At 41.6% G+C, this 27180-nt stretch overlaps 1 protein-coding gene and 1 long non-coding RNA gene across 3 annotated transcripts; one reads left to right on the top strand and one right to left on the bottom strand.

The window, feature by feature from the left end:
* Positions 1–861: 861 nt before the first annotated feature.
* On the bottom strand, positions 862–22989 carry LOC115350013. The gene is made up of 4 exons (XR_003926302.2): positions 22775–22989; positions 19432–19545; positions 3619–3795; positions 862–1432 (listed from the first exon to the last, which is right to left on the bottom strand). It is a non-coding gene; the product is annotated as an uncharacterized LOC115350013 (long non-coding RNA).
* ATF3 (activating transcription factor 3) lies at positions 17834–26098 on the top strand. Of its 2 annotated transcripts, XM_030035023.2 has the most exons (4): positions 17834–18148; positions 22865–23025; positions 23973–24080; positions 25027–26098. In XM_030035023.2, exons 2-4 carry the CDS (start codon positions 22957–22959, stop codon positions 25222–25224), a joined length of 375 nt encoding a protein of 124 aa, XP_029890883.1. In that variant the 5' UTR covers positions 17834–18148; positions 22865–22956; the 3' UTR covers positions 25225–26098. The 2 variants fall into 2 exon arrangements, with proteins under 2 accessions (XP_029890883.1, XP_029890881.1); XM_030035021.2 differs by lacking the exon at positions 17834–18148 and having other exon boundaries at positions 22786–23025.
* The last annotated feature ends 1082 nt before the right edge of the window (positions 26099–27180 follow it).

Raw genomic sequence — 27180 nt, 5'->3', positions numbered from 1 at the left:
CAGCTCTTGCCTTTTGTTCAGTTTTGAGCCTTTTTATTGAATAGCACAGGGGGATCTGTGAGAATACTAAAACTCTTGTGTTCCGAGAATGATGTTTCAGCCATCTGAAAAAAAAAAAAGCCTCTGTTTACATTTTACATTTGGATGGTATTATCTTATTCATCAGGCTGGCATGTGGGAATATTGATATATGTTTGAGCACGTAAAATCCTGGTAGGCAAATACCAGAGTAACTTGCCTCTGTATATTATTGAAAAAAATGCTGCGGCTTAGCCTTGAGATAGCCAGTGTGTCACAGATGTATGTTGCCATATCTTTTAACTGTGGAACGAATTCTGCTCTTACTGTCCCTTCGACTGCTTTAAGTTAGGACAAGATATGTTACAAGAACTTTAGCTTGCTGAAGAGCTTCCGCCTTTTTGCATTATGGTCCAAAAGTGAGCTAAAAGGGTGTTGGCTGTTTTTCCTAAATGATCACTTGCATTAACTAAACCAAGAAAGAGGTAGAATTAATAAAACATCAGAGATGATTGACTCTGAAATGTAATCTAATTAAGATGTCAATTTAAATAAATCACTTACTGCTGTTGGAACTAAATAATGAATGTCAGAAGCTGTTTATGTGCAAAAGATATCTGTGAAGTTTTCCTGTGAAAGTCATTCTTTAAAAATTCAGCATTTTTCATTCTTGCTCTTATAAATAATCAGGCAGGCTATTCTCTTACCAATTTTATGTTTCGGTGAATCTGAATTTGATTGTCACGCAAGCTTCCTTATGAGTCATTATCATAATTTCACATCAGTCATTAAATGAAAGTTGTTTTTCACCCTAAATCCCCTAACCTACTTCTATCATGCCAGCAGGAGCATTCAGAAACTGGCACTAAGGTGCAGCTCTGATACAAGTTTTCTGTTTCCCTGTGACTCATTTGACATTAACATAATTATGTTACAGGAGTCAAAGTGATTTTCCAACTATGAGTAATGCACAATACTAGAGCGAATGTTTACAAGACACCGAGGCATATCAGCTAGCTGAAGTAACCAGCTGCTGATAACAGCTGAAGTAAGTTGGGGAATTAAAAAAGTCTTATAATACAATTATCCTTCTTTGGCACTCGGTGTCATGTACGGCTGTGAGGTAGGTCGTGTGCTCTGCGAGGAAGGATCCAGAAGCAGCACTGTGCTGTAACGGGGAGAAGACTGAGCCCGTGGGTAGTTCGCACAAGAAGTCTTCATAGTTTTCTTCCCACTTGCATATTTATGGCAAAGTTGTGCTCAAATGAGAGCAGTGATCTTTTCAAGAAGCGGCTGTATTTACCAGAGTTCATTTCAAAATGCAAGTGACATGCATCCTCTCAGCCAGGAACACAAGATCAAAATGAAACAACAACAAAAAAAATATGAGGTCATCTCGCAAATATTTTGAACCCTGTGTATGTGAATAACACAAAGAAAACCGATAAGGATAAGGCAAAATTGAGTGCTGTTACCACAATGAAATATCTTTTCTCTGTAATAAAAATATCTATCTGCAGGCTAGTGATAATGGTACAAAGAAGAGTTAGAATTAATATGTTCTGAATAAATAGCAGAAAAGGTAACTGCAAAATGTATAAGCCATAAGAAAAACCTATAAAAATAAACCAAAAGCTTAGTGGTGATGACTTGTTTCAAGTGTTCCCCGAAATTTTTAGAAATTACTGACTTCTCAGGATTTAAGTAGTTTGAGAAATAAGTTAATTTTTTCTGACTTTTTTGTTGTTGTTGTTTACAAGTGGCTTTTGAATGGGGCACTTTCTATTTAGAAGTTTGTCAACTTTGGCTGGATATCCTTCCGATGAGGCCTTATTCAGTAATGCGCGGGGCACCCAGAACATCACTGGTTTCGTAAGAGCTGAGGACACTTAGTTTCTCCTAGGATTAGCCCGTGAAGGTAGAAATCTAATTTTGAAATACCAACACAAACTAACTACAATTTGCTAGAGTACTATGACTGAAAATAACCAGTTAACGACTTTCCTATAAAGTACAACAGTAATACAAGTGGGAAAGAGGGTCAAATGCAGAAAATATGTGCTGATAGCAGAACTGTTAGCAGAAAGCATGTTTTCCAGGAGACATATTCAAAGAATTCAGAAAAAAATTCCACGTCACACCCCGTTCTTTATTTCACAAGAAAATCTGCTGAGGCCAGACACTTGGCATGCTCCAATTATCATCACTGGCTCTCAGAGCTGGATGAGGACCAGAACTGGTAAAAAAGTTGTTTGTGGCTGAGGAAGGCTGGAGGAGGAAAGGTTTGCCATGCACCTTGCATTGACAACACTCCCCATTTGACAGGAGAGTCAAGGCTTGGAGGTTTTCTATTTTCTCTGCTATGGTTTTCGTGCTGCACGACCACGGGCAAACTCTAGACCTGTTTCCTTCAGTTTGCCCACCTCTTACTTCGTAGGAGATGTAATGTACCTGCTGTGCGGAGATGGCTTTGGATGGCAACTGCTACTACAACAACCAGCATGAAAGTATATAACACGTGTTGATAAAATCACCCAGCAGAAGCCAAACCAAACATAAACAGAACAATCCAAGCCCCATCAACAGAAATGAACTTCCATAGCACAATTTAGCAGTCTTAAATTTAATCTGATTTGCTATAAGCTCATCCAAGACTGCAGTTTTATAACTACAGTTATCCACTTCTGTAGCATGCTGTGCTGCTGGGTTTACATTTATTTTCACTGCTTTTAATCGCCAATATCGCTAACTACCAAAGCTCAACTCTCGGCTCAGGTTGCTAAAATGTACTCTATTCCCAGAGCAGGTTCTTGTACTACAGGTGTATATTGTGTTATTCCTTATAGCAATACATAACAGGGGATGTTTGTAAAATAGTTCCGGTCATCTCCATACCTACCTGGAGTGTGCTAATGAAACGGTCTTGAAAGCAGTACCTCTGCAATGCTCTGCATTTTCACCTCCTGCTTACCCACTTGGCTCGCAAGGAATTTTCTTCTTATAGTGATTTTCAGGGCAGCTGCACACCGTGCCCGACCCCCTTTTTCCTTCTTGGAGGAACTACCATTTATTTGTAACTTTTATTTAGCATTCTGCAGTGACACACAACCTGTGCAAATTCCAAGTATTTAACCTTTGTTCCTTGCCGAAGCTTTGCAAATTAACTTAAAATAGCAGAGTGAAATAGGCACCGAGGGGTGTTTGCTGGAAGTAACTGATAAAATCTTGCAGAGTACTGCTTGCCCTTACTGGTTGGTTGGGTTTTGTTGTTAGCTTGTTTTTCAAGCTGAGCTCCCAAAACAAAATGTTCACATACAATTATTCAGTGTAGAAAATCATTATGCTTTTAGAAACCAAATAAAAATAAACAGATCCATCAAGATTTAGCTTATTTTCTGAATTAGAGAAAAGTTGGCTGGTACTAATTTTTTGAGTTTTCAGCGTATATATATCTTGTAACAAGACCCCATGTTTCTATAATAAAAATAGCTGTCTTGGTGATAACTGATAACATGTTACTCTGAATTAGCAGCAGAAAACAGAATTGGGAGTGCATGCCCATGCCAACAGCAATGAAAATAATTTCATCCCATTCCTTACCTGGATGAGGCCGAAGTGGCGTTGTCTTCCCTCGGTCTGGATGGAGCAGCAGGGGCTGCTGCTGTATCCCACCGCAGGATAGGCAGGAGACCGCAAGCAACCTCCTCCACGGCTGCCAAGGGATTTGGGAGCGTGGAAGTTAGTGTCAGACCACCACCACCGTAAAGGCGAGCACACCTCCCAGGAACAGGAGCTCTGTTAGGGAAATACTCAGGGAAACCCTCAGACGAAGGGCAAATGTTGCTGTTTGGGGTGGCAATGGCTCCCCAGCACATGCTTACGGCCTGAGAAGGGCTGAGTTAGCGTGAAGACAGACGGGCAGCTTCAGCATGGGGCGACCCGGACTTTTCACGTCTGTGGGCTGGAAAGAGAAGAGCTGGTCGGGGAGGGCTTCTGGCTTTTCCCCACGGGGCAGCATGGGGAGGTTAAATGCCTCCGTGGAGAGATGTGCTCTGCAGGGAACTCACCAAAAACAACAAATACTGAAGCTGGGACTTTGTTCTGCTAAGTGAGGGGAAGCTCCTGCACCAGAGGAGATGTTACTAGAAAACAGAGTTTTCCAAATTTTTCCACGCTCAGTAGACCTCTCCTCTCTCTAAGGTTTTCTTCCAGAAGATTGTGTGTCAAGTCCCCCATATGACTCTTAGTACTTTTTAGAAATATTATATGTTGTAATAGATATATTTAGAAATATTATGTATTGTAATATATATATAAATCAGTTACAATATTTGTTAGATACAGATTCATTTTTATAATTTGTTTCATAGAATGACTTCTCTTAGAAAACTGAATTTGGCAAGGTATTAACAGTGAAAAACTAGACATTAGATTTTGTGCTATATTAAAGCCTGGTCCTGCTAACACCTATGCATGTGCTTAAATTTAAATGTATGAGTAGTACTGGACTCATTGGGATTACGTGCACGATTAAAATTAAGCATGCGTGAAAGTGTTTCAGAGTTAGGATTTCCAAATTCTTTCACTTGTTTGGAGTAAAAAAAACCCTAGTAACCGCTCATTCGTGTAATAAAATGGCAGTGGTGTTTATGTTAAGGGACTTACTGTCTTTTGATAGGCAAAGTATCTTATAAAACAAGTTTATATCAAACTTAACAAAATGAAACACTCAAATGCTGTGGTTACCTGCCCGAGTGGCTGTATTTTCTAGTAGGAAAGAGAAATTCTTACTTTAACATCTTCAGTATCAGCTGGGATGAATATGGTTGTTTTAGAATAAGGTGGCATGTTCCAAAGAAAAGATGAACTTTGTTTTAATGTGTTCATTTTATTTTTCTACCAACACGAGTTTGATGTTTCCAGAAAAATTCAAAACTAAGCAGTATTTTACTTTGGGATGGAAATATGCTTTTTGTTTACAAGGTGTACTGAACTTTGCTAAATCATTCATAAAAATGTTCACACGATAGTTCTGTCACATTCCAAGTTCAAATTAGATGGTTATGGAGGCGTTGAGACTTTCTCCCATCTAAACATTTTCCCACTGCTTTCTAAAAGAGAGTTGTCCCTGGTGGTGGTGCACTTGGATCATCACAGGAGAAACAAAGCGGTTTCTCACGCCTTGTTAATAATTGCTGTCCTTACCAAGTATTGTAAACTTACTGAAGAGGCTCAGGAGCCAACGGAGTTCCCATAAAACCTCAGCCACCCAAAATCTAGGCACAGCAATACCTGACTTCTAGGTCCCCTGTCTTACATGTTTTGATCCTCAGCTGGAAGACTTCAGCCCCTTGAAGTGGCTCCCACATCAGCCACCAAGCTGTGCAGGGAGCAGCTCAGCCTCCCCAGTGGGAGATGGGGGACTGCTTGCCCCCCAGGCTGTAGGGAGGCACCTCTGTCCTCTCGAGAGCCACAAACCTGAGATCTCTGCCTGTGCTTTGGTCCCTTATTTTTCATTTAGCAAGGCATCACTCCTTTCTTGCAAATGCTGGTGGAAGGATGAGGTAGTGCTGCTTCCTTTAAGCATTCAGTAGGCATATGTAAGTGCTGGGTTCAGTTCCACTGACTGCCTAAAGAGGTTTAATCTTGTATTTCTTTTGATCTGGGAGGTTGCCTGAGCTATCAGGCTAAAGATGGGGAGAGGAGCACCCTCCAGGCTCCTTGCTGAGGCCATACAGAATATAAAGAGAGGACAGCTGGCTCAGGAGGAGAGCCTGTTTCTGGTCCTCGCTCCCAGGTCTGCTCAAAGATTTTACACAAGCATTTTTTTTAAAGCAGAAATGGAGCCCTCTTCTCACTTCTTTGAAGCAAGTGCCCTAAAAGGCACCTGAAAGAAAGGCACAACGACCCTGTGCAGGCACTCACTCCCACTGCATAGGATAGGCATGATCAGAAAACACATACCCTGGAGGATCTAGGGGAAGATTTACTATCAGGAACCCACTGGACATAGTCCTGAGGAAGGCCCCTAGCTGAGTAGCAGATGTATTTGAGCACCCATGCAGAAATGAAACTTTGAGGTGCATGGGAACATGAAGGGTGCTGACTGCAGCACATACGGATGCCAGGGTTTTCTCTAAACCCTGGGCAAGGGTTTTCTCTAAAGGAGCTTGGGATTTGCTTGCTTTAGGTTACTACAGCTTGTCCACTCTAAACCTGCCATCCTAATCCATCACAGGAGAGTTTGAAAAGGAGGAGGATCCAGATCTCCTGCAGCTGACGGCTGTAGTTGAGGTTCTGCACGCCGTCTTTGTCCCGAACGGCTCTCAGAAGCAGCTCACAGAAAGGATATTACCAGTTTAAAACAAACAAACTATAAATATTCCAGTAAAAGGAAGGGATGCATACCGGGTGAACTTTGAGATGTGCTCCAAAAATATGTTGCTGACCTCCCACTTGACATAATCTGTCTCCCTATTAAACTGTAATATAATTAGGGCCTGCTCTAACCCTGCCGCTGGTTTAATGCTTACATCGATGGAAATGTGGCCTCGCAGACTGCAGTGAGAGTAAGGTATACATGTAAAGTCTAAAATAATCGATGCCATATTAGAAGGAAGGGTAGCCAAGAGAGAATGCTTACCCCTCCTACCTTGCGAGATATTTAGGTGTCTTATCACATAAGTGTAAATGGATGTTAGGCCAAAGGTCTTTGAGAACTTGGACTCAAAGCTCAACTCTCTTTTCATTAGTGCAAATGATGTGCAGCTGAACTGGGGTCTGTGAAGTCACACGGGGAAGTGAAAGGAGAATTGGGACCAAAATGAACTGAGATCAAGAGTTGAGGGCAAAGGTTCTTGTATCAAGCAAAGAGGGGATTTGGAAAACAGGTGATGACTATGCTGGTAGGCGATCATGGTGCTAACAGTCACCACGATGATAATAGTTGATGACTGTTAGTGCATTTCATCTCATCTCCTGTAGCCACTAAATTTCACCCAATAACCCTTCTGTTGAGCTCTGGGAGATATGCAGCAGGTGCCGTGAGAGACCAGGACAGGTCTTGGACTAGGGTAATAGAAGGGTGATTATAACCACCACCACCACCACCCAACCCCCAGGTTTTGTAAGAAGTCCATTTAGGGCAGGCACATTCACAGGTAAGTAAGATTCAATGAACAGATTATGTCAGGAAGCCCATGGATGCTGAAGGTCCCTTGTTACACAGTTTACAGGAATGAGTTTAGAGAGGAGGCCCATGGCTCTGTCCTAGCAATACGCTGTGGTAGGAACACCCATGATGGGGGAGAAGCTGCATGAGTGTGCTGGTGACCTCCTGAGGAGCCAGGCTGCGGCTAGGAATGCTGCTTTTACAACACCTCTTGTAAAAATATGTACAATGGGCATTTTAAAAAAGGAAAAGGGTAGTGTTTAAACGTATTTTCAAGTTGGTGATGAAACCTACAAATGCTTAGACATCTGCATGGATATTTTAAGGATACAGAGCATTTGTGGAAAAAGGAATTTTATATTATATTATATTTTATTATTTTTTATAAAAATTACAGTGACCTTTAATAATTGTAAACCAGACCCCAACAACTTGAGTACATGTTTAATCCCCACACTCTGCAAAGAAAACAGTGTGCACATCACACTTGCTGTGAGAGCCTTTTTTCACTGCAAGCACTCTCAGCCTAACACATGGCTGATTTACAGCCTGAGTTCAAGAGATTGTACTGACCGGTATGGAAATTGTTGAGAAAACTTTGGAGCCTAAACACCCACTCTTGCACTAAGCACAAATCACCTGTAAAAAAAAAGACCTGCTGAGTTTAAATGTTGACTGCTAGGTTGCATATTCTCTCTGCTTTATACAGGTGCTTTGAACACAAAATAAATCAACAAAAAATGTCAAGCTAAACCATCCCAAGCCAAATCCTTGGGTGATGAAATGAAAGCACTTATGCCAATTTATATCTGTGGGGAGTTCATGGCTTATTTTGGGTACTTTGTCATATCTGTAGTTTCTGCTCCAGCCACAAAGCTGAGCATTTATCTGACTGGTTAAAAAGTGAAGTAATGTATAAATGGTACTAACAGATACAGCCTCACTAAAGCCAGGAAGCATAACATTGAGCCTAATTTATGGTTTCCAAACAAGTTGTAGGACTGATCCTGCAATCCCAACTTGAGCAAAACTCCTTCTGAAGCACTGGGCACGGCTATAAATTCAAAATGGAGTGCCAGGCTGGGCTGGGGGCTGCCTGATACCTAGCTGTGCCACAACACAGATGTCATTTGGAAGCAGACTTAACTAAACATTTCACAATTTTTCTGATAACAATGGGGAACATCTTGGCTTATGCAAAGGCAAGAAATACTTCTGCATTAGCAAGGAAACTACCTTCCCCTCCAGAAAATGACAGGCATCTGTCTCTTTAAAATGGAATGGTAAAGCACATTTTACTTTGATCTGCTTTCATTTATAGGAAAAAATGATAACTTTAAATAGACTTGAACTACACTTTCCCTTTATGGGAAACTGAGCCCTTAAAAATGGTAAATCCCTCCCTTAATGTGGAGCAATACAGTATTGAATTCCTGTACAGAGCACCATGAAGTCACAGTGAAATCTGCTGAATACTCCTAACAGTGCTTTACAGGAGTATTTTATTTTTATATCTTTACTTTCTCTCTCGTGCTGACTGATGGCTGATTGCGTGTCACAGTCTTTTTTCTGTATATAAGGGGAGAATAGTGTCTTCAGTTAACAAGGTCCTTGCAGTTTTAAAGTAGAGTGTATGTTTATGTGTGAAGTACCGCTAAAAATCCTTCAATATTTATCTGCAAAAGCAAGCAGACTCTTGAAATGATAATCAGCAATTCTGGAGCAGCAGTCCTCTCTCATTATGTGTACAGCCCTGTGAAATTAATTGGGGCTGACCTTGCACTGAACTTGACAGGAGTGGTATCTGAGGAGAAACTCCCACTTTGGTTCTTAAATGTCTTGGTAAGTCCTGACAGTAAGAGAGTGGCTACTCTAACTAGCTCCATCTGTACCTGTTGGAGATTGCTTTCACAGGACAGCTTTCTGTCTCTAGAAACAACCACCAAAGTGCCCTCTTTTGCACTAACCAATGTTCTGCTTCCCCTCACTGATTCCCTCTGGTTGGCAGGATTTCCTCTGGTTTTCCTGGTCCTTAAAGCTGTAGCATAAGCAAGATCTTACATATGCTTGTACAAATTATGATTTGATTAGTCCCAGGAAGCAGTGCCAAAAAAACATAGGGAAGTTATAAGGTATAGACTTGCTAGTTTAGAAGGATACCTAACTTAGAAAATCATCCATTTCATCTCGTTTCTTTAGAGTAGTTTAATAACTCCATCATATTTCTAAGTCTGCTTTACCCTTACATTTGCTCATACGCTGTGAAGAGCCTGAGATGGTTCTGTAGAACATGGGACAAAATAACCCATTAATAACAAATAGCAATTCATACAAAACTGATCAGAATCAACCAACCAAAAAGTCTTTTTGTCCTGCAGCTGCCCTGATGAGGTTTCTTGCTTCTCTCCTCTTTTTCTTTAGCTTGCAAAATCTCTTTATATACAACAGCTCTCCTACCTCCCAGTTCTGGTCGCTGCAGTCCCCAGGGCCTTGGGTCCAGTCCTATTTCTACTTTTACTACTATTTCTTATTTGCAACATTTGGAGTTTAATTTTTACTAGTAAAGCAGAGCTGATCCTTTTTTCTTCTTTATGTTTTACATTTTCATAAAGTATAACAGTAAAAATGCCTGATGGAAAAGGCTTTTCCTGTCAGTAAATGACAAGCTGAGCACAGATACGGGGATGAAAACACTTCCAACTGATCATTAAACTCCCAGAAAATGCTTTTCTGACCAGTCATCGTTGCTTATACACGACACATTAGCTATTCCTGCTGCTGCAAGGAGGCTCACTTCAGAGTGGAAGGCTTCCAAGAACGCTTCAGCCAGCAAAGCCTATGGCCTCAAATGCACGGGAGTTCATCTGGGCATGTGGGATGGTGCGTGCAAACGGCCAGATATTAATCCTGTGCATTCCTAGTTCAGTGCAGGAAATGTTTACCTCTGAACAACCTTCTGAAAAAGTAGGCTTGAATGATTTGATAAGTCACAAACATTAGAATTAGAGTGAAAAAGAATAATAAAAAGACAATTTACCTTAGAGATGGTTATAAGATATAGTGTAACTTATTTTTTACTAACTAGACACTCCTCTAACATCCACTATTAATGCAGCCTTTAGCTTTAAGGGGTGGACAAAACACTTTGCTTGTGTTCTCTATGTCAAACTTTGCTTTTGTGCTCTAGGTCTCTTTAAAGTTCTCAGGTTTTGGTTTATTTTAATAATTCAGCATCTACTTGAATTCTAAACCTTTGTCATTTTAGAAAAATAACAGTAATTACTGTACTTCAAAGGTCTCTAATAAATTAATTGATCAGCCCATACATATAAGAAAACTGCCAAAATAAGGACCTTGACAAAAGACCACGATATCATACCTTGTCAGGTGCTTTCATCCCAAATGTGTTAGAAGAAATATAATTCCACAGGAATAAGTTACAATATTTATAAAGGCTATTTTAGGTCTTCATTAACAGCAAGTCTTAAGTTAGACAAGGCTTTTGGACAGGGCCTGTTCAGCCATGTATTTAATAGCTGTGCTGAATCTGAGCTTCTATTTGACAGTTGACAGATTGTCATCCCTTTTAGAGCTCAGTATAAAACTCTTGCATGTAACACCCAGAATCCCTACTGGGGCTGCTAAATACTGCTGTGACACACACATTGAATAGTAAGAATAGATAATAATGCATCTAGAGAGCATCCAGCAACAAAAGGCCCAGGTCTGATGGCCCATTAGAGTGCTAATTAAAATTAGACATAAAAATAAAGTACACCAGCCTTATCCATGATTTCCATTTGGGAATCTCAGCTACTTCACCCTAGAATGTAAAATACTGTTACCCTTTTCAACAGACCGGGAAACAGAACCAAAGGAAGACCATCAGGTTATCCAAAATCACAAAGATGTTGAATAAGGAGCCCTCTGATTTTCTGATTCCCAGTCCAGTGAGCAGCACTGTCCTCATCTGCCTCATTAATAATTATTTCCAGTGTAGAAGGACTAAAGCCCAGCTCCACAGAAGGAGGCTGGGCATGGTGAAAATGAATGTCCCCATCTCTCCCACTTACCATCTAACCTGCAATGCAGGTTAGAGTTAAGCATCACTGTGATTGGGGCATACATGGCCCCAGATGTCCCTTCTAAACTTGGACTAGGGATTGAGCTGGTCTTTTAATAAAACACCGTCAGCGAGAGCACTTGGTCTGGAGGGAAAGACCTGAGTTGGGTTCTCACCTCTGGCTGAGAAGGATGAAGCTCATGGCCCCTCTGTCTGAGGAGAAATGATCTAACCACAAACTGATCGGCTGTGCTCTTTGGGGAATCTTACTCTAGATAGACTTCTCCTGCTCAACCTGTCCTATCATGAAGTTATGAGCCAGTTAGACAGTAAACCAGATGGTGCCTGACTTTACAGCCTTGTGGTGAGGATATGCCCTGGACGAGGGGCATCCTGCAGTCCACTTTTCTCTCTCTGTAACCGTTCGGCTTCGAAGAGTCACCGGACAGAAGATGGACCCTACCCCACAGTGGGTGGCGTTCCCCACCAGACTGACGTCACTTGGGAACCCCAGGTGGGTGCAGTGACACCCTGCATCTTCCCCCGTTGCTGAGGTGGCCTCATCGGCAGCCTCCCGTGCCCACAGAGCAGTCAGGATTTGGGCTCAGGGAATGCTTCTGTGACTGCAATTAAGGCAGTCTAATTTTAAAACTGCGTGCAGCTCTATTGGTTTCATTTTACTTACACTTTGTTCTTATTATCTGGGCAAGTTACTGTACAGTTAAAGCCAAAAAAATAAACCAGGGAAGATAAGAGGCTGCAAGTTAAGATCATTCATGCGTTCCTTTCATGGCAAGGCACATGTGAAGTAGGTGAGAGGACAAATGATAAGCAGAGTGAAAGCTGCAATGGCAGCCTTGGTTTTGAATCTTCTGTAGATTGCAAATCTGTGTCATACATTGTTGGTATTTGAAATGGTATTTATGTAGAAATCAATGTTTAATAATTAGAAATGTTCATTTGTAATTATTATGGCAAATTGTAATTTACATATTTACCAGGCAGATGGGAAGAGCTGTTTAAAATATCATTAATGATATCAAGTCCCAGAGTATTCTTTATACATGCACAGTTCCAAGTGCAATCAATGGGAACAGGTAATTTTAAAGGCGGTGTCCATTTGTGTGCGTGTGTATGTGTGTGTGTATCTGTGTGTAGCAGCATGATGATTTTGTAATGTATCCAAAATATTTGTAACTTATCACAGTAAAAATAGACATATTCTTTCACTCTCTTCCTCTCACCCTCTGTGTTTACCTGGCATACAAACCATAACTACATTAGTCCACCTAAGGGAAATATACACCTTCAACAAATAATTTCTAGCATTTGTTTCAAGTAATTTCAAGAGGAGAGTTTTGTATGCTGAGAACTAGTGTGAGTAAACGCTGGTTTTTCATAGCCCCTGGGGGCTAAATTTATCTCTCATTGAAGTCAATGGGAATCTTTCCATTGACTTCAGTAATAGTTGGATCAGGTCTTAGTACATTAATCGGTGATCATTTTTTTACACATAAAGCCATTGATGAAGTTCAGTATGAATCTCTAAGTGCTCTCAAAATCTGGCATGCTTTTTACAAGGTGGAAAGGATGGGGAGGGGGAGGTGAAAGGGAGGATCTGTGAAGATGGAGCTTTTCTTGCCATTAAATAGATGGGACTATAAAGGCACCATAAAGGAGAGAGAATTTACACATGCCTGAGGGCAATTAATATATCTGGCCTATCATTATTCTTGTTCAGTGGAATCAGTGAGTTTGCTTTATTCAGTCTAGTTTAAGATGTGATTCTTTCATATGTGGGATCTCTTTTCCTTGTTGGTTACTATCTGGATGCATCTAAAGAGATCTGAAATTGTAATTACAGGTTATTGTGCTTAGCCAGCTTCTATGCTGGTGCACAAAGTCCATCTGATAAAACACCTTGAAAGGCTTCAGCAAAAGGGAACTAAAGATATACTTGACTGGACCAGCGTCAGGGCTGTCTCTCAGCTAGAAAAGAGGGATGTTTGTATAACTTGCCCCTCCACCCCACACTCCCAAAGCACTGCGTATAATAATGACTGACAAGCTTGCAAAACGTTTAATTTAGTAAAGTTCCACGAGAATTCATGGTAATTTTGGGCACTGGAATCTGGGCCTGAAATGTACGTCCTCTTGCACCCACTGGTAATTTTGTTATCAGTGCCTCCATCTTATTAGGGGAGAAACAAAAAGTAAAATGACAGAAAGCGAAAGAGAAAATTAAAACGACTCATTTAAGCTTGGGAAGCTGCTGGGCAGGAGCAGAAGGACCAAAGGGAGAAAAATTGCTGGAAAAAGGGAACAGAAAGAGGGATGATGGTATCCAGGGATACAGGGAGGGAAAAGAGAGAAGTGAGAAGAGGAGAAACAGGGAAATGGCAAAAGAAAAGGAGAAGCTGCTGTTTTAAGGAAATGGGAAAGGTGGCTATTACTGAAACAAAGCAAAAGCGAGTAGGAAATGGGACGTCCAAAAGGAGGTAATAAATGGAGAATAAATGGATTTAGAGGGATAGTGATGGAAACAGGCAGTAAGGAAAGAAAGGTCAGCTGAGGAAAGAAAAGCAAGGAGCAAATGAATTTTGTCTTCAGTGTTAAAGAATAAAAGAAGTTAAAGTAGTGCACTTATTTCCCTCCACAAGACATATACTCATCCGCTTGAGTGGTATTAAACGTAAGATGGTAGCAGGGTCTGCCATACAGCCTCTGTGAGAGTCTGTCCTCTAACTCTGGTTTTTAACTCCCTTCAATTTTTTTATCTCTTAGCCTTGTAGAGATCCAAAGCTCCCAGAGTGCATTTGACCCTCACTACTGTAGTCTTGGGGGTTTTTTTAGTCGCTTTTTGGAGAAACTCTTGGAAGTAGCCCACAGATGCCCAAGGGGTCCCCAGACGGCAGCTGAAGAGCCCTGGGCTGGGTGGGGATGACTGATGCTACTTCTACTGAAGATTACTCCCACAGTCCAAGCCGTAGCAATCTAAACCTTGGCAAAAATAGTCCCAAGTTTCAACTCTGGTGTTAGTCCAGTCAGATGGGAAAATTGTCTCAAATTAGTACATGTTTTGGGGAAGAAGGGAGTCTTACCACAGAGACTGAGACCTGAATGTACCACATCATAGCAAAAATCATGGTGAAGGTTAATTCCCATCACAGAAATAGGGAATACTTTTTTAGGCATAGTCAAAAAACCTGATTCGGTCCTGATCTTACCACATGATAATTCTGAGTTCTGGAAACCTCTTTCTCGTATATGTGCCATGCAGGGAAAAATTGGACCTGTCAGTTACAGGACTGTTACAGTAATTTCAAAAGTTAATACAATTAAAACCGCAAAGCACACAGAGAGACAGGTTTTACTCAAGATATCACTACACAGCTTATTTATTTACATCTCATTATATTTTCACCAGACCAAAGAGGTTTAATGGAACTACATGACCATAAGCCAACACAGGATCTGGATGGGATGCAGGGATTTTAATTGTGTTACTCTTACTGACATCCTATAGTTGCGTTAAGACAGAAGACAGCAGAAAGCTTTTGCTGAAAGGATGGGAGTCTGTTCCTCTGTATAATGATGTCTATAGCTCTGTTTAGCAAGGAGACAGCCATATTTTAGTTTTAAGCAAATACCCACAGTGTATGAAGTAGTCTCAAGGGATGTGGAGACAGGATTTGGTCAGGAAAAGGTAAAGGAAAGAATTCTTTCCTCTACACTGGAGACTCCTGGAGGGCTGCAAGGACCACACCATGGGGTGGTAGTCAGCCTAATGTCTCTGCAGAGGGAGAAGGACCCAATATGTGTTGGTCTTCTGGTCATGAGCTGCTGTACCTGGCCTACGGGAAAGTAGAAATAATGTACATGAATGTCACCTCTGTAAAATGAGTGCTGTTTCAGGGACACTGACCCCTGAAGCTTGTGATGAAAGAGAACCGAAATGGAAAAGGACCAGTAAATGTTCAGAGGGAGGCAAATGGAAGATATTTTATGAGATGGAAAATGAAACTGGCAAAGAACATCAGAGCATCTGGTGGCTGGAGTGGGTTTTACTTTAACTTCCTGAGAGTCTTAATTATTAATTTTTATTTTTTTTTAAGTGGAGTGTGATCCTACATCTTCACTGCAATCGAGTTAGCTTTGGTTTTAAAGGGTAGCAGGATAAAACCTATGTGACACAGTGGAACTGGGTTTATTTTTCACTGTGGTTTCATTTTCTTTTTTCACTGAAGAATTTCAAGCCAGGGCATGTTTCAGAGGCCTAATCTTAAATGCGCAGAGGAACGGTCTTTCTGTTTGCTTTGCAGGGTGGAGCTGGCTCACTTCAGAAGTAGTTCAAGAATGAACACAACTGGTTTGCTGTCAGTTTTTAGTACAGGCTACAGCTCCTAGGCAATAATGGTACCAGCAGTGGTGACACAACATTGTATAGCAAACAAATCTCTTGGCTTTAGTTTTGTATAATATAGTATGATTTCAAAACAAAATGATCATCTGCCTGCTTGGTAAAGCATTGCAATTGTTGAGTAGATGTCAGTGACCCTTAACAACAGGATAACAACACTTGGATTTCCAAGGTACGTCTACCCACATTGAAGGAGGGAGCTGCTTTTTTTTCCCCCTTCATTATTCTGTAACATTGCTCTGCTTAGCTGAAAATACTCTAAATAAATTCCCGCTTCTGGTACAGCTAGCTAAATAAGAATGGACAGTTGCTAAATCTCTGTCAAAATTACAGCAGGCACCTGTTCGTGGCCACTAAAACCGATGTTGCTAACACGTTTCCACAATAACTTCATGCTGAGAACTTTCCAACCAATTATCTGTTGGGAAGAAATTTTCCACATTTGGCCTCTGCTTGAGAGGGATTTTTTTTTTTTTTCTTCTAGGCTTGAGAAAAACGATGCCAGCTGTTCCTGAACACGGCATGAATTATAAAATTATGCCTCTGAAGTAAAAAGAACTTCACAGGCTGCACTGAGCTGAAATGTGAAGCTTGCTCTAGACCCTTCTGAAGAGCAAAGTTTTTGCCTGGCATTATTCTTGACGTTGATTTACCTAGATTAATAAAGATAAGGCAATAAACATGTTTTGAAAGAGCTGAGGATGATTTATCTATAGGTGAGTGAAAAAGAAAAGCTTGCAGCTTGCACGAGCTGTAAACTGAGAGCTGCCAGGTAGGTCAGAGGAGCTCACTCCTGCCCTCTGCGAAGTGCACTTCATTGTTTGAGGAGAACAGGGAGCAACTGCACCTTCCACAGGAGGAAAGCCAACGTCACTACTCCAGACTGCTTCCCTTCCCCAGCTTTTTTTTTTTTTTTCGAAAGCAGAAAATTCAATGTAAAATAGGAGCTTTAAGTTTGCAAAGTTGAGCATGCTAGCAGTGGGACATTTAAAAAGCTAAGGTTACTACTCATGTCTGTGTGGCCAATGTGTACATTTATGTATATACACGTACATACCCAGGCAGCCACACGCACATAGAGCGGCGATACAGAGGGACTTTCAAAGTAGTATTAGAAATCGATATCCTTGATAAAATGCTCCAAGCAATTAATATATCCCAGAATATATCACTTGAGACATATTACCTTTTATCAAAATACAGCCACATTGAACATTATGAAATTAATTAACCAGTTAAAGCACTTGATCATGGTATACATTTTATATATGAAGGTACACATTTTGTATTGGTTTAGTTAGAATACCCTCAACCATGAACTATCCTGATCTTTCCATGCCTAGTACAGAGACTTGAAGACTGTCTTAATGACAAGTTTGTATGTATCATATATGGAATATTATCATACTGGATAACACCGTGCATGTCTCTTTGTAAGGCTTTTGTGTCTCTCCTGGGTAAATGCTTTTTTGATACATCTTATTTTCTAACACTTTGGGGGGCTGTTAGAAGGCAATGTCTGTTGTTTAACAAACCAGGAAGCTATGGAAACAAAAAAAGAACAAAACAAAACCCCCTTCACCACAGCCACTGCTGTATTTCCCTGTCTTCTATAGGGACTCCCTGGTTTTCCCTGAAATCATAAGGAAATCATGTGTTGTTGTGTTTTAAGAAAAGATTAAAAAAAAAAAAAAAAAAACAACAAAAAAAACCCCCAAACCAACCGGCATTATTTTTAGCTTTCTATCATTTCATTAAACGGGTCTTTCCTCCTCGGAGTAAAAACTGAAGCCTTCCTCTTCATGTAAAATGGACTTTTAGCTATCATCTAAAGCAGCGGGGGGGGGGGGGGCGTTAAACAATTTTTTTTCCTGTAGAACAAGACCACATTTTTCAGTCCTTTCGAAACCTACACAATCTCCACTTTTTTTTTTTTTTTTGTCGTGAGAGGGACTTTGATTTCTTCTCAGCAAAACGGCCCGGAGAAAGAAACCCCCGGAGCTTCAATTAAAAAAAAAGAAAGAAAGAAAGAAAGAAAGAAACAAGGCGGGGGGGGAAGAGGACGGGGTCTCTCCGGGTGCCGATGGATGCTCCTCGGTGCGGGGCAACCTGCGATGCCGCCCGGCACGGCTCGGCACGGCCGCGGCACGGCGCGATCCGCGCCGTGCCGCGGCCGTGCCGAGCCGTGCCGGGCGGGGAAGCCTTGCATCACCGCCGCGGTCTCTGCTTCCCTCCTCCCTCTCTTTCGGAGAGGCTATTAATAGCATGACATCAGCCCGGGACTCGCCGCCAGAGTAAATACCAGAGCTGCCCGCTCGGCTATATAAGGGGGGTGATGCAACCCAAGCGAGAAGCAGAGGAGCGGGGAGCGGCGAGAGCTGCTCTCCCGGCGGAGCGGGGACGGCAGCGTTGCGGGCTGGGTACGGACCCCCTTCCCTCCGGCCGGGAAAACAGCAGCGGCAGCAACGGGAGGAAGGTAGGTTGAAGCGGGAGGGGGGAGACGCCGAGGTTCTCCGTGCCGGCGGGTCGCGGGGTTTAGCTCCGTGGGAGGTTGTCCCGCCACGGAGAGATGCCCGCCGCGGGGGCGGGGAGGGGGGTCCGCGGCGGGGAAAAGTTTCGCCGCCGGAGCGAAGTCGGGGGCGGCGATGCCGCCGCCTCCCGTGAGCCCCGGGAAAGCCCCCCCCCCCCCCCCGGCCGTCCTCCGCCGGCGGCGGCTTGAGGCTCCCTCCCGGCGCTCCCATCTGGGGGAAGCCCCTGCCCGGGCGGCCGCCAGATGTGAGCGCCGGGACGGAGGGACAGAGGGAACCCGCCGAGCCCCGGCTCTCCCCGGGACCGGCAGAGCCGCTCGGCACCGCGCGGTGGCGGCCGCGGCGGAGGGACGGCGCCGGCCCCGGGACCGGCGGGGATGCCGGAGAGCGGCCGGGCGGCGGCAGCCGGCGGCGGCACCGCGAGCCCGGCGGGTCCGCAGGGGCAGGGACGGAGGAGCTGTAGCGGGACCGGCCAGGCGAAGGGCAACCCCGCTCGGCCGCGTAGAGGTGGCTCGGCTGTACGTACTTAAAATGAGCGGGAGCTCTCGGTGTGAGCCAGGGCCGTTCGCTTTTCTTTCTGTCCCAGTGTCTTGACACGAAGAAGGTTTGCTAAACTGTTGCCTAATCGAGTCAGGCGTGACCCAACAGCAAACGTGTTTCAGAGAACGAGTTTCCTGTTGGAAATCAATTTTCCTCCTAGTAACAGCATCTGAGAAGCTGGAAGGCAACAGAAAATGGTTCGGGAATGATGTGGGATGTCAGAAAGCTTAAGGTCAACCAGCGTGCACAGAGGTTGTGAACCGTAATTGCTCTTAATGCTGTTTAAGATTAACCTCAATGGTTATCGGGGTTTATTGCATCAGCACCAGAGGAAAAGGAATTCATATGAAGAAATAAAACCAAAAGGCACAGTCAGCCATCTGCAGTTAAGCAAAAAAAGACAAGACTGAAAGTACTCACTTTTAATACTAACACTAAACAAGAATACCCTTAAATAATAGAAATGCACAGCTAGGAAGTACGTCCTGAGATTAAAATACTGGCAGATGAGATGTAAAAGTTCACTGTAGATGGAAAGAATCATCAGCAAAAGAACAAACAAAAAGTAGGGGACGAACGCATGAATGAAGTTGGTTGAATCTACCTGAATTGGGAGGGTACCATTAATAGAAAAGCTGTTCTCTTTGGAGAATTCCAAAACTAGGGATAAAGTAACGAAGCATTAACTCACACTGGGAATAAGCTGGGCCTTTACGGTGCAGGTCTGTGAAATGTTCAGCACCTTCAATGTCAGTAACTCCAGAAGTACTCAAAGCAGCCTGGAGCCCAGGTCCATGTGCATGGTCTAACAAAGTAAGCAAAGATCATATCAGAAAGGCCCAGATGTAATCACACTTTAAGGCTTGATATTCTTATTCCTACTGTTTCCCCAGCCTTTACAAACCCAGAGAAAATGAGATTGTGCTCTTGATGGCTTGTAGACAGAGGTACAATCTGTACAAAAATTGAGAAAAAGGAAAGGCAACTTGTTGCATTTTTTAAAATAGCAAAACCTAATTTTCCTTCTTGCAAAACATTTCTGAAAGAAGATTTGTTCCTCAGAAGTTGGAAAACATCTACCTTGTTGTTATGAAAAGGGAATCTATTCGGCTTACTGAGTAGCTTTGACATAAGGCTGATTATTTTTGTTATTTGTATCACGGTGGCTCCTAACAATCCCAGTGGTAGACTGGAAGCCTACCCTATCAGGCACTGTCCAGAAGCCCTGCCCCAAGAAAGAGCCCCAGGAAAGCAAACCAGTGGCAAACAGCTCTGCAAAATGGGACTCTGCTAACAGCAGAAATCCTTACACAAGCCTCAGCCCCCTGGTAGGCCCTCCCTTCCCTAAAGTCTGAGTAAATAGAGATGCCTTTCAGGATGTCTGGAAGGTCAGTGAGCTGTTCAGGCAGGAGAGCAGCAAGTTTCTATGGTCAAGGACACTTCCCGCTCTGTGCTTCCCCTCCCCGTGGGTACCCTACCGCTCTTTTTTTTGTTTGTTTTGTTTTTTTCCCCACACTAATGACAGATGGATGGTAGTACCTGGAGACATTATAGTAGGGTTTTGGTGGTGCTTATGGTACACTTAGCACTAACAGGTAGAAATCCACAATTAACACAGTCTCTTGGGCACAAACATTCTTGGTTTCCTCTGGTGCTGCTGCTGACCTTAATTAAAAGTTCACCTAAACTGACAAATAATTGAATGAACCACCAGAGCTCAAAAATTATTAGCCCAATTAATTATTTTGTAGGCTGGAGAAACAGTTTTACTGTTAATTTAAGACTCCTGGTTTTATTGAATTATACAGAATTAACTTTGTTGAATGAAGCCATCACCAGCAGCCAAGGAGACTGATTCAGTGAAAATAGCTGAAATTTCTGCTAGCAATGAGGGGTTCAGTGTCATCTGGAATTAGCCTGTTTAAATGAGTTGAATGGTTGAATGTTGCTAAATGGTAAATAATGCTGGGAAGACTTCATCTGGAAATTATAGGGCTGTTTCTGACTTGTTGAAAAAGAGTAACTGCTAGCTTTCTGAGATTATAGGATTAAACCGTATCAGTACTTTAAATGTGACTCATGAGCAGGGGCTTTCTGAAGAGAATTACATAAATTTCCCAAGGTCTTTCTGAATAACAAATTGTTCCAAATAATTTCCTCATCTTTAATAACTACGGGTGAAATCCTCACCCCATTGAGGTCAACAGAAAAAGTCCTCTTGATTTCAGTGGGTTCAGGATTTCACCCCCAGACTCTGGGAAATGTTCAGCTCTTCTGTGGTGACTGGGTGAGGAAGAAGTGAGGAAGACTCTGCAGCTGGTCATGGTATTTTCTACCAACTGGCAATTCACTGTCCTCAGATTTTTATATTTACCTCACTTAGCGATGAACCAGATTCTATTCTCATTTGCACCAGTGTGGATTTACAGTGTATTTTTAGATATCTCTGAGCAAAATCTATCTTCTTGTCAAAGCACGTGACCCGAAACATTTATTGCTGGGTTACAGACGTAGCGTATGGGGAACTGTGCAGTTCTGGGTTGACCATGTGGAAATTTAACTTACCCACACTGCTATCCCGAGGCAACTATTTGCTTACCTGCACTAAGTTAATTACAATTGACTTTGCTGTAATTATTACAGTTCTAATCAAGAGTAGATAACACATACTGTAGTTACCCGTACAGCTATAAACCCCCCCTCCCCCCAAACCTACACACCAAAGAAAACTAGAAAAGCAACATGGTAAAATCCAACGTAACACAAGTTGCTTTATAAATAAGGGAAGTAATACAATCTGGTTTTCTATGGATTAGCACCTTTTGTCCCTTGGGCCCCACACAAAAATTGCTCAGCTTTCTTCCAGACCTTGTATCTCGCCTCTTCTGGGTGAGAGGTGGTTTGTGTCATGCAGAGCTGTGTGCATCAGCTAGCTAGGTTGCCCACGATGTTTGGATGGCTGACTGCTGAGTTTTGCCTCTTTCTCCCTCAGTGGGGTCACCAGTTTTCACAAAGCACACAGGGGGCCTCTCTCCCTCCAAAATTGGCTAAAAAATTAATAAGAATGATTAAAAAGAGGAAAGTAGAGCGCACTGTCGGGTAGGTTCATTTTCTTAGGAAAACTACTAGAAATGAGGTTCCTCCATGGGTGTCCATTTGCATAATTTCCCTAAAGTCTCTTCGGTCGCACTGGTTTATATCAGCAGGAGATCTGACCATAAATATTTAAGAATTTCAAACCTCTTGTTGAGGGCACATGAGGACAGTTTCAGATTTTACAAGAGCAAAGGAATGAAAGAAACAGCTTCACGTTTTTCATGACTCAATTCCTCCAACTCAGCCTGTGCTTTAAAGCCCCAGAGCACGTATAGACTTTTACCTTTGTGCCAGCTCTTATTGTTAACCATTTTTCAGGCATTTTTAACCAGATCGACAACTCTGCGTAAAATTGAGCATGATAATTTTGTGACAGATCCTGTCTTGGTTAGCAAACTTCAGCTTCTAGTAGAACTCATTGAGCTTTGCCTAAATGTAGCTGAAATCAAGGTGTGCTCTGTCCATTTGAAGCTGGAATCTGTGGTAGTATAGCTCTGAGAATGGAGATACTTTTAAGCTCTTTCTGTGCTTTAAATAACAGTATTTTTTTGCTTTCTGATTTTTCTTCCTTATCCTCTTTCTCTTCCTGTTCACTCGATTCTCATTTGCCACACATTACCAATATAAAACTTCACAGTGTACATACATACACACAATTTTTTTTAATATTAAGTTTCAGAAAGACCTAGAAATTGTGTGATGTGCTAATACTGTTATTTTTTTTTAAATACTAATTTTAAGTTAACATAAAGTAGAAGTTTTTACTAGTGACCAAATTCTTAACTGCTTGTCTCTAGTGAGAGATTGGGGTAGATGCGGAATGGGGACTGAAGCAATGCAAGAAATACAGTATTATTCACAGTATGAAACATACCTCTAGGAAATATTATTTGCCTTTCTAAAGTTGTTGAAAGACTATTATTATTATCTCTTTTTACCTTTCAGCAAAATGATGGTCCAACACTCAGGCCAGGTATCTGCATTAGAAGTCAGCGCCTCCGCAATTGTTCCCACTTTATCCCCTGCAGGGTCACTGGGGTTCGATGATTTCACAAATTTAACCCCACTGGTGAAAGAGGAACTGAGGTTTGCCATTCAGAATAAGCGTCAGTCCCACAGGATGTCTTCTACACTGGACACGATGACAGTTTCTGAAAGGCCAATTGAAACATCAATCATGAAAACAGAGGTATGGCTCTTTAAATAGCATTTCAGCGTGAATGATTAATACTCTAATAAAGTTTCACCACAAGACCAGTAATTATATCAGCTACAGACAACCCTCTCCACTGTACTTGATCCTTTTAAGCCTGCTGCTTGGCTTTCTGTTAAGTGCTTCTGAGAAACCCTCTGGTATTTCTCATTTCCATTGAGGTCTATAGTTGGATATTTTATTTTTTATTATGGACTAAGGACAGTGTTTTACAGTGATTAGAGCAAGTGCTAATCTGGTTTCCCTGCCTACTTGTGGCTGAACTTGAAATAAGTCACTGCTGAAGTTATATTTCACTGAGGAGAGTGCAGTAGGACCCACATGGGCTAGACTAAGATAGACACGGCCATGCTATGTCCACACTAGGTTTTTAATTGAAGATAATAGTCTCCGTGAAAGACATTTCTCTTACGAAGTGGAAAAATAGCTTAAGTTAGGGAAACAGCTACACCTTGGTCTGAGCCTCCCCAGGAAACAAGCCAAAGCTTGAAGGAATGCGTTACTATCCCCTTTTCAGTGCTGCCTTTAGTTTGCTGCACTCTCACTGCCTCATTCACGACACCTCTGCTCTGCTCCCTGTGCCCCTCGCTCCTTTTCCTCCTTGGGAAATAGAGGCAAGATGGAGGGGTGGGAGTCAGCCTGGGGGGACACTCGGCAAGTTTTTTTGAGTACCATTGATTTAAAATGAGCCATCACATGGATTACAACCACCCAAACTCCAGTCAGGTTTTATTGACGATTCTAATGGAGTTACTACCATTTTACTGGTATGGCAAGCAAGGTCAGAATCACATTCTTATGTAACTCGTGATAAGCACTGACAACACTATCCGTATTGCTTTTAAAAATGCAGAAGTTATTAAAATACAGGTCATGTATTTACAACATCTTACGGATTGTGCGTATCTGTTTTTATGGGATAGTTTTCTCCCGAAGAGGATGAAAGAAAAAAGCGAAGAAGGGAAAGGAACAAAATTGCTGCTGCAAAGTGCCGAAACAAAAAGAAGGAAAAAACAGAATGTTTGCAGAAAGTAAGTGACTGGCTTGAATTGTTCTTAATCTGTCATCCTGCCAGGATCCAAACAGATAGCATGGGGTACTGTCACAGTAGGAAATACAGAAAGATGTCACCCAAAACTCTAAACCCTCCAAAACATTAGTTATAAAATAATTAACAAGCTATATATTAAAGCCAAACCTGGTTAAAACTGGACTAAAGTGAAAGCATGGTAGGAGTGAAAAGAGATACTGTTTCAGTGACTGATCTTGTCTAAGGGGATAATATTAATTTGAATGTGTACACTGAACACAAAAAGAAGTAAAAACTCATTTCACGTAACATTCATTGTGGAGACCAAGAGCCCCAAAACACCAACAAGTACTTTCTGACTTTTTTATGAAATGAGTGGCATAGTAGCTTACCCCAAAATTCTCTGTCCTAAGACCCCAGTTGTGTCTTCACCTGCTCTGCCATGATATACAACTATATTACAGCAGCATCAGGCCTGTCTTTATTCCTATATCTAGGGGTAGGGAAAAAAAAAAAGCTATGTCCTTACTTTGTTAGCTGAACATAGGTTTACAGTTATGTGACATGATGTTCCAGGGAGTGAATAAGAAGTTTAGATAATTTTGGGTCAATTTTTGACCCCAAAAGTTTAGAATAATCTTGCAGAAGATAGCAATAATGCTTTGGATACCTATCATTGTAAGTGAATACAAGTCTGAATTTGGCTTTTCAACTTCCATTATACTTCTCTACAGGCCAAAGAAGGTAACTGTCAATCTGGTTTTTAGGCTATTATCAACTGGGGGATGTATAGTTTCATCATTATGGGACACTAAGAACATGCAATTTCTTTCCCTGCTAGCCATATGCTTTCCCAGCAATAAAAAAGACTGGAACTATTAGATGAACATTGCCATTACCTATTTGAACTACTCAGTCTAATAGTTGTGTCTGTCCTTTGTGACTAGGAATCAGAAAAGCTGGAAACTATCAATGCAGAATTAAAAGCCCAGATCGAAGAGCTAAAGAACGAGAAGCAGCATTTGATATACATGCTAAACCTTCACAGGCCCACGTGTATAGTTAGGGCACAAAACGGAAGGACACCTGAAGATGAAAGGAATCTTTTTATTCAACAGATCAAAGAAGGCACATTACAAGGTTAAGTGACATGGCAAACATGGAAATATTTATAGTGTTTTTAACAGCTACCAGAATCCACGGAGGATCTGACATAATGCGTAGGATTCTATTAGTCAAGAGCCTTTAGGAAGGGCAGATTGCTTTCTTAAGCAGAAAGAATCATTTTGGCTTGACAGCGATTCTTCCCCTTGGAAGATCTGGTCTCAATCAAATTGAAGAGTCTTCTGCCTCAAACATAGGTTTTGCACCTGTCATACTTGCTGTTCCTAGGAGCTACAGACAACAGCTTCAGAAGTTTTAGCTCTCTGCTAGTATACAGTATCTGCACTCACGATGTTTGTGCTAGAACACTATGACTTCCAATGATGCACATGGTACAGACAGCTGTGCTGGATGGACACTACTTTTCCTTGTTGCTGGTAGGGAAAGCAGACTGAGAGTATTTTTAAAGTTTCGAAGTTTCCAGGAGCATGGTTTCTGGCAGAATGTACTGATACGTAATGTTGCATTCTAACCTAACACACACACACAAAAAGCCTTTAGTTCCAACTAAGCTTTGTCATTTTTTTCACAACACTTGTGTGGGTTTTTTCTATGACTCATCTCAAGAGACTGAATTTGAAGAGCCTAGTAGGTGTGACAAAGAAATGTTTCTTGCAAAATGTCCATGTAGCTAAGTTTGTATTTTATGAGCTGGAACCCCACCTACTATCCTTTGGGGACTACAATTTTTCCTTGAATTGCTGAAAAGCAGCTTGTTCCACCACTTGGTGACTCGGTGAATTGGACCCACTGGAAGAGGGAAACTAATTATGGAGGGATATTGATACAGGTTTTGCCTGAGTAAAGAACCACAGGACTGAATCCCAGGTTCATAAATCATGAGAAGTTTTTTTTTTTTTTAAAAAATTCATCTAAGATCTAATCCTACAAGCCTTAATTCATGCTATTAACCCTTACTCACATAAGAGGTTCCACGGACTTCAGTGGGTCTGCTTATGCAGATAGCTCTTATAGGCATAAGAGCTTGACAAACCTTTTTCCATCCTGGTCAGGATTACTTCCTTTTGCCAGGTGATTCAGACAGAAAAATTATGATTGCAGCTACTTTTATTTTACATTTGAGTGACAACTACAGTTACTTAGAATCTAAAGGAGGCAAGAGTTTTGATGTAGTGAGTAATTGTTTTTATTAAATACTAACCTTAGATGTTTTTGAACTGGTAGAAGAGCTGCTGGACAAAAAAGTTGGAGCTATGAGTGTTTAAATTCTGATGTTTCTGTGAAATTCTCAGATTGTTTAATCCTATAAAATATATCCTTACAATTTTTTGTAAAAGAAAATATCCTTATTTATCACTAATATCATCATGAGTAGAGTTAATAAATACTGCGAGCAAGTTAAAACTGAAAACACAAGTGTTGTGCTGTCTTTTTACTTTCATCTCTTGGTGTTTAATATTATATATTCCTAAACTTCACCAGTTGTATTTGAGACACCACTGTTGAAAACACTTATCCTTCATCTTTTCCACAGATGAGGCACTGAGTATCTTCAACAATTGAGTGCAGACATTATACCTTTCAAAATTCTGTACCTCCATCAGTGGTGTCTAGCTGTTCAATGTCACAATTTAAACAAAGCAGACAATAAGAATGAAGCTTACAGTACATAATATTTTACACCAGTTACAGTGTTGAAATTGTGGGTTTGTTCTAAAGGCTAAACTTAAAGATACCTCAGCCATAAGCTTCTTACCCTGCAAGTCCCAGATGAGTCTATCAGATATCATACCTGATCTTTATACGATCATTATATTCTGCAACAGAACTTCTTAGTACATTTTCCTGAGATCTGGATATATTGTAATGTCCTATATCACATTTTAAAGATGTGCGCTTCATGTATCTGAAAAGTGAATGTATTACAAAGATGACATACTAGGTCCAATTCTGTCCTGAGAATCCACTCTTTCTGT

The sequence above is a fragment of the Aquila chrysaetos genome, chromosome 13, assembly GCF_900496995.4.
Source record: "Aquila chrysaetos chrysaetos chromosome 13, bAquChr1.4, whole genome shotgun sequence".
In the NCBI taxonomy this organism is placed as follows: Eukaryota; Metazoa; Chordata; class Aves; order Accipitriformes; family Accipitridae; genus Aquila; species Aquila chrysaetos.
This window is presented reverse-complemented; position numbering and strand designations above follow the sequence as displayed.